The following is a 14,813-nucleotide window of genomic DNA, read 5'->3' as shown; positions in this document are numbered from 1 at the left end:
TATATATATATATATATATATATATATATATATATATATATATATATGAAAAGCCCTAGAAGCAGATTCATGAAAAGCCCTAGAAGCAGATTCATGCCAACTGGAGCCTCCTGTCAGATAGGGTGGGGTGGGATAGAAGGTAGGAGTAGGCAACAGAACACTGTATTTTTTTAAACTATAAATTTTTATTCTGTATCTTCCTATGTAGTTTTAATTTTCCTGAGCATCTATGCATATTACTTATATAATTCTGAGATAAATGCTTATAAAAATATTAATATAGATCATTATGAACACACAGGGAAAGACAACCATAACACTGAGTAAAACAGTACCTTATAGAATAACATGTAGAGTTCCTACTTTTGTTAAAAACAAGCAAAATGGGGGCGCCTGAGTGGCTCAGTCAGTTAATTGTCTGAATTTGGCTCGGGTCATGATCCCGGGGTCCTGGGATCGAGCCCCGCATCGGGCTCCCTGCTCTGCGGGAAGCCCGCTTCTCCCTCTCCCACTCCCCCTGCTTGTGTTCCCTCTCTGTCAAAAAAATAAATAAAATCTTAAAAAAACAAACAAACAAGCAAAATGTATTTGTAAAGAAGAAAGTTCTGAAAAGATATAGAGTACCAAGTGTTAACAACAATGACCAACTGAAAGTCAGGCTTTTACTTTATGCATTTCTTTATTTCTAAAATTATTTAAGTTAATATAAGTTCTGTAATATGTTTTTTTTTAATTAAACGTTTAAAATAATCCTTTACAATAAATTTTAATGATAAAAATTCCTCAAGGTCTACTAGGTGATGAAAGTTGGGCATGAAATTATATATAAAATGCCTATCACAGGCATTTTTAAAAAAGATTTATACATTTATTTGAGAGAGAGAGAGAGCACGCAAACACATGCTCTGAGGAGGTGCAGAAGGACAGAGAGAATTTCAAGCAGACTTCCCACTGAGCTCGGAGCCCTGACAGGGCTTGATCCCAGGACCTGAGATCATGACTTGAGCTGAAACCAAGAGTCCAATGCTCAACCAACTGAGCCACCCAGGTGCCCCTACAGGCATTTATTTTTTTTAACACAAAGGAAATACAGCTGACCCCTGAACAACACCAGGGTTAGGAATGAGGGATGCCGACCCTGCATGCAGTGGAAAATCTGAGTATAACTTTTGATTCCCAAAAAACTTAACTACCAATAGCCTATGTTGACGAGAAGTCTTACTGATTAAACATACAGTTGATTAACATATATTATGTATATATATTATATGCTGTATTTTTATAGAAAACTGAGCTAAAGAATAGAAACTGTTATGAAGAAAATCATAGGAAGAGAAAACACATCCGCAGTACTATAGCGTATTTATGGGAAAAATACACGTATAAATGGACCCATCCAGTTCAAACCCGTGTTGCTCAAGGGTCAACTGCACAGGAAAATGTTCACAGTTACATCTAAGTTATGTGGTTATAGTGATGATATTTTCTCCTTTACAAATGTTTATACTTTTCGTGTTTTCTAAAATGAATCTGAATTACTCTGACAATGAGAAAAAATAAATCAAAGTTACTTTTAGAGTAATGTGAGCACTAAAAAAAGATTATCCTTGCCCTGCTCTATTTGGAATGGAGTGAGAGGGAGCACAGGAGGAGGCAAAGTGTGGAGGCTGAAGTCAGACCCCCTGGGTTAATATAATAGCCCAGCTTCCCCACTGTGAGACTATAAGCAGCACAATTCTTTCCTCATTTGTAAAACAAACACATAAAGGCCTGCCTCACACAACCCAGTGAAATAAGGCAAGTACCTGGCACACAAGAGGTGAAAAGCCTTCGCTATTAAAATCAAAAACAAAAAAACCAGCAAACAAAACCATGATTGAGAACAGGCTGATATGGAGGAAGTTTACTGCCCCCCTCCCTCTCCAAAGAAAACCTCACTCAGAAATGCTAGATAAGATTCAGCACTCCACACTCCTTACACATACAGCTAAGCTTAAAACCAAGAGAGAAAGCAGAGTCCGCAGTGTCAGAAACAAAAATGAAATCAACCCACAGTGAGCAGGTGCCAAAGCTGTAGGACTCAAGGGAGAAGGACCTGGATATAGTTCTTAACATCTAAGGCCCGAGGACCTCGGATTTAATCCCAAGGGAGAGGAGTCCAGGCTGCAAGCCCCCTGCATGCCAGGACCCAGCACTGAGATAACTGCATAAAGCCAGCAGCCAGGAAGGACTACACTTCTATCACCCATTAACTGGGGCTTAAAAAACTGCCCACCGGCCTGAAAAAGAAGGAAACTTGCCACTTGTCACGGCCCTCATGGAAAAATAGGGTCCATAAGAGATGGAAGCTCTGGTTCTCATGACGCACAGACAGAGACTCCAAATTCACATTACCCCAACACAATGACAACCAGCTAAACTTGTAGGGCTCCCAGCGTAGGAGCAGACAAAACTCCCCTTAGGAATGCTTCCACAATCTAGCACATGGGACTCCCATGGAACCAAATCCCAGCTCAAAATGAGCTTACACTGGGAAAACAGAAACACCACAAGAGGAAATAAACCACCATATGGGAGAGTAACATGAAACAAGAACCTGTATTCCAAGAATGATAAAGAGAATCATCTAAAAGCGTCTCTAAAATAAGCATGTTTAAAGAATGGCAGAATGTTGGTAATTGTTGAAAGCTGGGTAAAGGACACAGGCAGTTCATTACCATCCTCTCTTTTGTATGCAGGAGATTTCCATAACAAAAAGTTCTAACAATTCCGTACTGTTTTTAAAAAGTTAAAGATGTTTAAAGAGTTTACAGGAAGGAATAGAAACCAACTGGTAAAAACAGGCAGATTTTTAAAAAGTCAAAAAAAGTACAGAAATTAAACACAATATTAAGATAATATTTTAAGTTACTAAGTAGAATAGAGAGAGCTGAAGAGAGAACTCAAAATTGGGAAATAGAATGTGAAAATATTCCAGAATGCAGGGGGATGAAATAAAAAGATAAGGCTATAAAAGATACAGAGAAGAATGAATGAGAGGATCCAAATACTTCTGTTAGAATAGCAGTCAAGAAAAAAAAAAAAAAAAAAGAGCAGTCAAAGAAAAAAAGGACTCAGATCAGGTTGAAGGAGCAGAACAAGGCCCAAGTGGAATAAATAAAAGTAAGTCCAAACCTAGAATACTGAAGTACAAGTGCAAAATAACAGAGTCAAAAAGAAAAATCTTAAAAGCCACAAGAGAGAAAAAGGATTCACAAAGGTGAAGATTAGACTGACAACAGACTTCTCAACAGCGAAACAGTTGCTAGGAGAGAGTGGAATCATATCATCAAAGTGTTAAAAAAATCAGGGTCTACTTAAAAGAAAAGGGGGAATGTGCCTGGGTGGCTCAGTCACTAAGTGTCTGCATTCGGTTCAGGTCATGCTCCCAGGGTCCTGGGATTGAGCCCCGCATTGGGCTCCCTGCAACGTGGGAAGCCTGCTTCTCCCTCTCCCATTCCCCCTGCTTGTGTTCCCTCTCTCGCTGTGTCTCTGTCAAATAAATAAATAAAATCTTTAAAAAAAAAAAAAAAAAGAAAGAAAATGAGAAAGAAAAATCAGGGTCAATCTAGATTTAAAAGCTATAATCAATCACACAAGAGTAAGGGCAAAATAAAGATATAAATTAAAAAGACTTTTTTCAGACATACCAAGTTTACTATATACAAATCTCTGCTAAAAGAGTTAGTTAAAAAGTATAAAGAAGACCAAGCCTAAAAGGGAGAGAATGGGCTGTAAGAAGTCATGGAAAGCAAAGAAATGGATAAACCTGGTGGGAAGTCTAAATACCATTAGCATTTGGGGGAAAAAACTAATTTGGGGGAGGAGTTAGAACAAACTGGAACTAAAATACTGTCCACAATAAACTGGAAGGTGGGAGTGGAGTAGAAGTTAAAACTAGAATCTCTAAAGTCCTAATATTGTTTGAGAGTAGAATAAAAAGTCAAGAATGCAAGGCAAAATCTAAATGTAACCAAGAAAAGAATAGAAACAGAAATAAAACTTCTAAACCAGTAGAGGAGACAAAGACTGAATTAAAAAAAAAAAAAATCAAATGACAAAAGATAGGAGAGGACAAAACAAGAAGCAAAGAGAACCCTCGGTCAAACTGAAAATCCAAAGCTAGAGGGCAGAAATAGACCCGCATGTATCACCGATCCTAATAACTACATGGATTAAATTAATAAAAAGGCAGAGATTATAGGTCTTTTATATGTGGTCTTAGGATATAAAGATTGGAATGTGTAAGAAAAAAAATGTACTAACACTCATCAAAAGAAAGCCAGTCCTACCCTGGAATACTTTAATTCACCACTTTTCGAAACTGATTACACAAAACTGAGTAAGGATAAGGAAGATTTGAATAACACAACTAATAATAAGCTTGATCCAACAGAGAGATACATAACCCTACATCTATCAAAAGGAAAATTTACATTCTTTCCAAGCACACATGGAGAATTTATAGAAACTGATCATACATAAGGCCAACATAGGACATTGTAACAAATTCCAGAAAATTATCATCATACCAGCTCTCTAACCACAATGGTTAGAGCTTAATTATAAAGCTATAAATTGATATATTTTAAAAACCCACATATTTGGAAACTAAAAAACATTTTGGGGGCGCCTGGGTGGCTCAGTTGGTTAAGCGACTGCCTTCAGCTCAGGTCATGATCCTGGAGTCCCGGGATCGAGTCCCACATCGGGCTCCCTGCTCACCAGGGGGTCTGCTTCTCCCTCTGATCCTCTTCCCTCTCGTGCTGTCTCTCATTCTCTCTCTCTCAAATAAATAAATAAAATCTTTAAAAAAAAATAAAAAATAAAAAACATTTTGAACAACCCATGGATTAAAGAAGCAATGACAACTAAAAAAATGAAATGTTTAGTACTACCCAATGAAAACATTACATACCAACATTTGTGCAATACAGCAAAAGTGTGACCTTGAGAGAAATCTGCAGCTTCAAATGCATTATTATGTAGATATATTAAACATACAACTAAATAGGCTTAAAAAATAAACACAGAGTACAAGTAAAATTTGGAAACTCTAAATGGGATCAGTGGGTAATAACATCATCAATATCCAAGTTGTGATATTATACTATAGGTTTATAAAATGTTACATTGGGGGTGCCTGGGTGGCTCAGGCAGTTAAGTGTCTGACTTTGGCTCAGGTCATGATCTCAAGGTCCTGGCCCTGATCAGGCTTCCTGCTTAGCAGGGGAGTCTTGTTTCTCCCTCTCCCTCTGCCCTTCTCCCTGCTCACTCTCTTTTGCTCTCTCTTTCTCTCTCTCTCAAATAAATAAAATCTAAAAAAAAAAAAAAAATTAAATGAATAAATAAAATAAAAATAAATAAAAGTTACTGTTGGGGGAAACTGGGCAAAGTGTACAGGGACCTCTCTAAATTATTCTTTTTATAATAGCATGTGAATCTACAATTATCTCAATGATAATTTCAATTAAAAAAAAAAAGGCCAGAATACCAAACATTACTACCACCAAATGCTGGCAAGGATGTGGAACTGTCATTCATTGTTGGTGGGAATGCAAAATGGTATAGCCACACTTTGGAAGACAGTTTAGCAGTTTCCTACAAAACTAATCATACTCCTAACATACAATCCAGCAGTCATGTCCCTTGGTATTGACCCAAATGAGCTGAAAACTCACGTCTACACAAAAACCTGTACACAGATTTTTATAGCAGCTTTATTCATATTGCCAAAGCAACCAAAATGTCCTTCAATAGGTGAATAGATAAATAAACTGTAGTACATCCAGACAATGGAATCTTATTCAATGCCAAAAAGAAATGAGCTATCAAGCCATGAAAAGACATGGAGGAATCTTAAATGTATATTAATAAGTGAAAGAAGCCAATCTGAAAAGGCTATATACTCTATGATTCCAAATATATGGTATTCTGAAAAAGGTAAAACTACAGAGACAATAAAAAAATAAAAAATCAGGGGTTGCCAGCAGTTGAAGGGGAAGGAGGGATGAATAGGTGGAGCACAGAGGATTTTTAGGGCAGTGAAACCACTCTGTATGATACTACAATGGCGGATATATGCCATTATACATTTGTCAAAACCCACAGAACATTGATAAGAGTGAACCCTAAGATAAACTATAGACTTGGGGTGCTAATGATGTCTCAGTGCAGGTTCATGGAATGCAACAGATGTACCACTCTAGCAGGGGATTTTGATAGTGGGGGAGGCTGCGCATAGGTTGGGGCAGGGGTGGTGTGGGAAATCAATGTACCTTCCACTCAGTTTTGCTGTGAACCTAAGACTGCTCTAAAAAAATGAAATGGTGCCATTCGCATTAAAAAACAGAAACAAGGAGCACTGGGTGTGATGCACAAACAATGAATCATGGAACACTACATCAAAAACTAATGATGTAATGTATGGTGATTAACATAACAATAAAAAACCAGAAACAAAAACAGGGCAAAGTAAAAGACAGTGGAAGACACAAGTATTTATTGAGCACCTATTATCTGCCATCACTCCACAGGGCACCAGGATACAATGATAAGCAAGGCAGATATGGTCCCTATTCTCTTAGAGTTTACCATCTAGTATAGGAATCACACACCAAACCAATCAACCACACAAATACAAAAGGATAATGTTCAATGACAGCATATAACCTGATCTACACTAAAGGGGAAGACAGTGCCTCTGAGGAAGTGATGTATAAGGTGAGAACTAAAGGCTGGGCAGATTTAGCCTAGAGGAGTGTTCTAGGCAGGACTAGCATACTAAAAGGCCAGGATGGTTGGAGTACAGTGATAGGTGAGGACATATGCAAAAATAAGGCTGACAAACAGGCAGGAATCAGATTATGCAGATTTAACCTTTTACAATTAGAGCAACTGACATCATAGTTGGATGGCATTAAAGGAGTGGCATAATCTGATTTGTTTTTTAGAAGATCATTCTATCTACTGTGTAGACAATGGATTAGAATGGGGGAGGGAAGACACAGACACTTGTTGATAGCTCCAGCAGTAGGGAGGTAGCCTGGATTAGGTAGGTGATAGTGGAGAAGGAGAGAAGGGACAGAATTCTAGACATTTAGATGGGAGAATTGATAAGACTTGGTGATGACTGGACATCACCAGACGGAGTAACAGAGTAGGAGGTATGAAAGACAGTCAACTCTAAGGTTTCTGATATGAATCACCAAATGGAGAGAAATGTCCTTTACAGAGAAGGAAAAACAAAGGAGGAAGTAATTGTAGGGGACTAGGTTGGAAATCAACAGTTCAGGTTTGTATGTGTTAAACTTGAGATGCCAGTAAAATATCTAAGTGCAATTGTCCAGAAGGTAGCTGGCAATACAGCGATTGAGCTCAGAATGGAAACTTGGGCTCAAACAATGCACACTGGAATCAATGGCTTGTGGATAGTATCTAAAACCGTGAGACTGAAAGAAATTGCCCGGGGAGGGGGATATAGAGAAGAGGGTTTAAGACTGAGCCCTGGGGAACTTGGGGTTCTAGTTGTCAGACAGAAGAGACAGAGAAAGGAAAATAAGCCAACAGAGAGGATACGGAAAGCAAAGGAAGAGAATGTTTCAAGGAGAGGGGTCTACTGTATTCGATACCACTGAGAAATCAAGTGAGGTGAGGGTAGGCTAGGCTTAGCAACATGGTGGTCACTGGGAGGCCTCACCAAGAGGAACTTCAGGAACACGGAAGAGTCAGAGTCTAGACTGAAGCGCACGGAGTGAGCGAGCTAGAGGTGACAGGCGTGCAAACAATGCTTCTGAGAGGCTCTGCTGTGGGGACAGGAGACAATGAGAACTAAGCTGGAAGGAAACGTGTCCTCAAGGGAAAGTTTTTAAAAATGACTTCTAATTCCCTTTTAACAAATGAACTAAGCGGATTTATTGATTAAAGGAGTTTTTTGTTGTTGTTGTTTTTAAATCTGGGAGACAGCAGAACATGTATCAATGTGGAAAAAGCTTCAGAAGCCAGTGGGTCCAAAAAGTCAGGGAAATAGGCCTTTCTCTGATGGAGCAAGTCCCTGAAAATTAGGAGGGGGATGGGATCTCAGAGGTGTGTGGTGGGATCAGTGTTTGGTAAGAAGGTTAAGGACCTCAGTTAAGTCATGACCATGTATTTATAAGAATTCAATGTAAATATGGGGCACCTGGGTGGCTCAGTTGGGGTTAAGCATCTGCCTTCAGCTCAGGTTGTGATCTCGGGGTCCTGGGATCCAGCCCCACATTGGGCTCCCTGCTCAGTGGGGAGTCTGCTTCTTCCCTCTGCTCCTCCCCCTGCTCATGCTCTCTCTCTCAAATAAATAATAAAATCTTAAAAAAAAAAAAGAATTCAATGTAAATAAAGCCTAGTTCTACCTAAAGAAGAAACAAGCACATACCCCTATTTTAACGTGGAAAGCAGCAGCTTCAAAAGTACAATGATTTCTCAACAAAGAGAAAATAAAAGATTTTTTTAAAGTGCTGAGTGAAAAAAAGGTGCACTGGGGCGCCTGGGTGGCTCAGTCGTTAAGCGTCTGCCTTCGGCTCAGGTCACGATCCTGGGGTGCTGGGATCGAGCCCCACATCGGGCTCCCTGCTCCGCAGGAAGCCTGCTTCTCCCTCTCCCACTCCCCCTGCTTGTGTTCCCTTTCTCGCTATGTCTCTCTCTGTCAAATAAATAAATAAAATCTAAAAAATAAATAAATAAATAAATAAAATAAAATTTAAAAAAGGTGCACTGGTTTCAGCTCACATAATCCTGAAATGTTTCAGAGAACTCCAGAATATGAGAGTTTGGTCACAGCTCTGGGAAACGTGAAATGGAATTGTTTCAGAGCAGTGTCTAGGATTTACTACAAAAGTAGGAAAGACTGAAGAATTACAGCTTCAAAACGTATTTTGGTGCTAATGCCAATCTGACCCAACCTTTGTATGATGGTATAAATTTACAAAGATCTTTCACACTTGTAATTCTCCTTCCCCGTTGGTAATAACTTTACCATCGCTCCCTGAGCACAGTGGGAGAGGATAATTTCCAGCCTCCGGGATTCATGTATGTATGGGTTCAGAGTGGTAGGTTAGGACACCTCTCCCAAGTACTACGGCGTGCAAGCAGCGGAGCTGGATCTAAATCCACATCTTCTGGCTCCAAAACCAATGTTGATTTAATAATTAAATCTGTTACTAATTAACATGTTAGCTGAGTATTTATGCCTTAACCTTTTGGGGTTAATGTCTAAAAGGGCAACCAAGCTGTCTCACAAATCACCACAGACATCTTAGACATCATGGAATGCTAGGCTAGAAGCACCACTGGTTGAGCCAAAAGAGAGAGCACAAGTTCTAGGTCCCAATCCTCTCCTAAGTGACAGTTTGGTCACCCAGATGACTATGGGGAAAGACATGAACTCAACACAGATACTGAAAGTAGATGTGACGAAAACTCAAGGTTGCCAAACTCTTCAGGGACCAAGACTGAAACACAACATGTATGTGTTAAACTTGTATGTGTTAAAGGGCAGCGTCTGATGAAAGCATGGCATATGTTCTTTTTCTTTTCTTTTTTTTTAATTAAAGATTTTATTTATTTATTTGACAGAGAGAGACACAGCGAGAGAGGGAACACAAGCAGGAGGAGTGGGAGAGGGAGAAGCAGGCTCCCCGCGGGGCAGGGAGCCCGATGCGGGGCTCGATCCCAGGACCCTGGGATCATGACCTGAGCTGAAGGCAGACGCTTAATGACTAAGCCACCCAGGCACCCCATATGTTCTTTTTCCAATGACACAATGTAAAGCCGGTTTCTCAACACAGCACTGCTGACATTGTGGACCAGGTAACTCTTTGTTGTGGGGGCCTGTCCTGTGCAGGACAGGATGTTTACCAGTAGTCTCTACTCACTACAAGCCAGTAGCACATCTCCCCCATCCCAGTCTCGACAACCGAACATGTCTCCTGACCCTGCCAAACAACATCTGGGAGCAGGATGGGTGGGTGGAGATCAACCTCAATTTAGAACCACTGACTGGATTCCACTGTGACGGTAGGAGCTAAGGACATGCAAGACAGACCTACAAAGAAAAGTGAGGAAAGCCTATGACTTTATTTTTATTCAGGCAATAGTTCGCACAATCTTTACAAAAAGCATCAAATGTTCCAAAGACATGCAGTATATGTACCAAGAAAAGTAGGACTAGCCCAAGAAACGACACCTTACTACTTAGAGGAACTCTTGGTAATAGATTCCAGAGACCAAGCAGTCAGCCATCCTTCCTCCTTCCCACACTCAGTAACCGAGGTGACTGCCAAAGTACGCAAAAAATCAAACATACACACTTTGGCTCCCCCATGCCTATCAAGCCATTGCTCATCTTTCTACTTCTGGAAACCTGGCTCCATTAACAGGCTCAAGACCGACAAAGCCTGTATTGCCTAAACTACCCTCTTCCCAGGAGGACAGATGACCACCCTTAATAGGTCAGCAACACCCCCCACTTGGTTGTATGCTGACAGGGCTCTACTGATCTCCCTCGAGAGAAGGGACACGCAGCTCTTTGTCTGTTGCCTTGTTTTACAATTATTTACTCTGCCCATCGAAATCTGATGGGCTTTAGAATGCTTGGCTCAATGGCATTATCCATCTTCCCATCACTCTGGTGTCAGAGAATATTATACTCTGTCTAACGATCTGGGCCTTAAGAAGCAATTACTTTCTAAGAATTTCTTTAAAGAGAATCCATAAAATTATTTGACTTCACACATTCTAAGAAAAGGATTACAAAAGATAATCTGCGGAGACCTTAAGCTTTTTAAATTTTGTTTTTTCGTTGGCAGATGCCTGCCGACCTGCACCCCCCCAAAGTCTTACAAAATATTGAGTATTCCTATTGGTTTACCAAGCTATGCTAGCTATGCTGTAGACAAAATTAATGTTTTTACCTTGGTATGTGAATGTCTGAAACAAAACCTTGTTTTAAAATATCTGCAGCATAGGCCTCCTGGGTGGCTCAGTAGGTTAAGCATCTGCCTTTGGCTCAGGTTGTGATCCCGGGGTCTTGGGATCAAGCCCTACCTCGGGCTCCCTACTCAGCAGGGAGTCTGCTTCTCCCTTCGCCCTCTCCCCCAGCTCGTGCTCCTTCTCTCTCTCTCTCTCAAATAAATAAATTAAAATTTTTAGGAAAAAAAAGAAAGTATCTACGGCATAGCTAAGACTGGGCAGTTGGGCTTCAGCTGACTTAGGACAGAGTGAAATTACTGCAACCCAAAATCCAATGCCCCCTGAGGTTTCCACACAGGGCCTCTGCTTAGATTATGAGTTCCTTAGTCCATGGAGCTCAGGCCTGGCCCAATGAAGCCTCTGTAACAAAGTCTGTTGTATAAAAGAACAAAATGGACACCTCAACATATTGACAGTGAGATCATTTTGTATTACCTGCAGAAGATCTTTGTAACTGTTGCTGGAGCAAGGGATACTCCATTTCTGCTCTCTGCAAGTTAACTGCATAAGAAACAAAAGCTAGTTTCATGTCTGTAATGGTTTCTACAGGCTCTCCCCAAGGATATTTTTTCAGCCCCACTTCATAGGCACAACTTTAAAAAAAGGTTTTTTAATCCCTAAGCATATTATTTACTCCTTTATTTTATTTTTTAAACATTTATTCATTTATTTTGAGGGCAGAGAGAGCGAGAGAGCGTGAGAGAGCACCAGCAGGGGGGAAGGGAGAGGAAGAGGGAGAGGCAGACTCCCTACTAAGCAGGGAGCGTGATGCGGGGCTCGATCTCAGAGCCCCGGGATCATGACCTGAGCCGAAGGCAGACGCTTAACTGACTGAGCCACCCGGACGCCCCTTATTTACTCCTTTAAAGGCAGGTTTAGACAAAGGAGGAGGGCACAGACCGGAGCAATTTTGTAAAATTAAATGCAAAAGGAAAAGGAGGTACGCATCTGAGGTTTCAAAGTCATTGTAACAATGACCCCCTAACCCAGTTCTCGATCTCCAAATCCAAGGGGAAGGGGACTTTAGGGTATGAGATTAGGTCTCAGCTCTGCTGGTGTTTATAAAACATTCTGGCAGGTACTCTGCCACGCAGTCTATAATTAGTGAGTATGCCTCAGAAACTTAAAATGAACTCAAAGGGTTTCAGAAACCAACAGCCAGCCCCTGAGCACTGAAGTGTGTAGGCATGGGGCTGCCGCGCCCAGAACACGGCGCTGGGTGCCTGCCACTGCGCACCCGAGTGTGCACGCGCACGCCGCTTCTGAAGAGTCTCTTTTTTCAAAGCTCTAATGGCTTGACCTCAACACCTGCTGCACTTCCTGAAGACAGACAGGCTCTGGAGCTCCACTTGTTCCTCGCACGCGGCTGCACTTTCTAGGAACGACCGCACACAGGCAGAGGCTGGCCAGCTGCCAAGGCGGGGGCAGCCCAGCCGCCTCTGGGCCTGAACTTTCCCAGTGCTGTCAGGGCGGGATCCGGCTCCGAGCTGACTCAGCCGCCCAGCTGACTCAGCGGCCGGCATGGAACCCTGCCAGCCACAAGGCAGCGCGGGGGCTGCAGGCAACTCACAGATGTTTTGCTAAACTAAAGCAATCAGCCAGGAGGCGGGTCTGGGCTGGCGGCCAGACTGCCGCTGTCGTGGAAGCTGGGACTCTCTGATCCAAGTCCCAGCTCAGCCACTACTGCCTGGTGAACTGAGGGAAAACCCCAGGGCACCTCGGCATCTTCTGCCTGCTTCCGAGCCTGTCCGTGGGGCTACAGCAGAGCATGGCACTCTGTGCATAAAAGAGCACCTGGAGTATTACTACCTACCGCGCGCTAGCTCGGTCTAACCTCACACCGTCCTTGGGAGGCCCGCTTCGTCATTTTCACTTCACAGATGAAAGACCCAGGCTCAGAGAGACTGAGAGCCCTCCGGATGGAAGAAATGGGAACTGAACCCCCACTTTGCCTGCTCTGGCATCCACTGCAAACACTGCTGTGCTAAAACTCTGATCAACTACACAGGGCTCCTTTACACAAAGACGCGGATTTTTCAGGTTCCAAAGGACCTTTCTTAGATGACTTCTCAGTTGCCCTGTGAAAACCGACAGCTCTTCACAACGGATTTCCAAAGAGCACCAGTGGGCCACTGAAGAGCATGTACTTATGGGGAGTACCCAGGTACTACCAGCTTTGTCATGAACTCTCTAAGCATCAATGAGTCACTTAACCTGGAACAACCCATCAGCACTCCCATTCTTTGGGTGAGGAAAAACTCAAGCACTGCGGGTCAGAAAGAGAAGAGTAATTAGAAGCCAAAGGCTTGGTTAAGAATCTATGTTCTTAGATTCCTTAGGCTCCATCCCAAAATAATTCTTTTAAGACCCTGGAATCTGTATTTTTTAAAGCTCCTGAGAGGACTGTGATGCTCACCCATGTTTGGAAATCACATAAGCTTGCCTTGGCTAAACGGGGAATTTGGAGGTCTACCCTTTCCTGTTTCAAAGGGGGTGGTGTAAGGGTGAAATGAAATCATGTCTGCAATGCTCTTTGTTGGAAAATATACACAATGCAAGCACTTCTTGTCAGCTATACTTAACTGCAAAACAACAAAACTGTCCTTAAAGAGCATGATCCTGGTTTAGCCTGGAGCTAAGGAACAGTCTTAGGCAAGATTGTTCTTTCACTAAAAGAACTGTAATTAGAGTCACACATTGCATTTTTAGATATCCCTTATAACACTGTTGCAACCTCATCCTTCCTTTAAAAAAAAAAAAGATTGTACTGACATTCTTTCACACCCCACTTGAATCAATCTATATTAGGAGTCACCTGCACACTTCATTGCTGTAATCAAGAAAACGAGTATGAGAAAAAAAAAAAAAACTCAGTCTGTTCATGGCTAGGCGGTTGGGTCACGGATGTGGGGTGAGAAGGCACGGACTGGCAGAGATCCTGGCCCTGACAGGACTCCTCTCGGCCAGCCTTTAGGAAGAAATGACCCCCGCACCACGAAGACTGACCTGCTTGAGTTGCTCATCCAGATTCCAGCTCGGCTGCCCAGCTGTGGAGACTGAAGGTGGGGCCTTGGAAATATCTTTGGTATGGTCTTCTTTAGCTTGCTGTCCACGCAGTGGGAGCCCTGGTGCTGGAAGCAAACCAGATCCAGACGCTGCTCTGGGGTCCTGGCGAACCACTTTCTGCACATGAAAATACTTGGACGCGGCCTGGGCCTCTTTCCCAGCCACCTCTGCAACTTCATCATCCCCATCCTCATCTTCCAGACCTCCTTCCTCCTCCTCGGGCTCGGAGTTCACGTTGCTCCGTTCAAAAACTCGGGCCACTGCCGCTGCTGGTGGCCCTCTGGCCAAGGGACCCAGGGCGGGGCTGCCAGATGGCCTCCCTGGGGTGGCAGAAAGAAGAGTCTGCTGTGTGACCAGCTTCTGGGCATACAAGAACGGGGCTTCTCTCATCTGTTGTCCCTGCTTCTCTCTGGCGTCCATCTGCAGAGGAGCCAGGCGTGGGGCCTGCTGTGGCGGAGGCTGCCGAGGCTGCTTCTGTTGCGCCAGCGGCTCCATCACGGCCTCAAGCTTCACCCGCCGATGAGCATGGCTCTGAACCTGGGTACAGCCCAGCCGGCACACTCCTTAAGTGATTAACAGAAACCACAAAGAAGGAGAAACAAGGGGAAAAAAATGGTAAAGCAGGTATTAAAAGACTTTCCTTTTTCTAGCAAAGGGTGTGAGTTCTGAACACTAGACATATGCTCCAAAGCCTGGGTTCTAAG

The 14,813-nt window shown here is 42.6% G+C and overlaps 1 protein-coding gene across 1 annotated transcript in view; it reads right to left on the bottom strand.

Annotated features, from left to right (window-relative positions):
* The window catches only part of ARID3B (AT-rich interaction domain 3B), a 47,433-nt gene extending 32,829 nt beyond the window's left edge, over positions 1-14,604 (bottom strand). Inside the window, exon 1 of the mRNA XM_044918117.1 lies at positions 14,050-14,604. Coding sequence (XP_044774052.1) covers positions 14,050-14,604 — 555 coding nt within the window. The remainder of the gene's footprint in view (positions 1-14,049) is intronic.
* Between the last annotated feature and the right edge of the window lie 209 nt (positions 14,605-14,813).

Source organism: Neomonachus schauinslandi, chromosome 9 (assembly GCF_002201575.2).
Source record: "Neomonachus schauinslandi chromosome 9, ASM220157v2, whole genome shotgun sequence".
NCBI classification, from domain to species: domain Eukaryota; kingdom Metazoa; phylum Chordata; class Mammalia; order Carnivora; family Phocidae; genus Neomonachus; species Neomonachus schauinslandi.
Note: the sequence above shows the minus strand (reverse complement) of the source record. Positions and strands in the feature narration are given on the sequence as shown.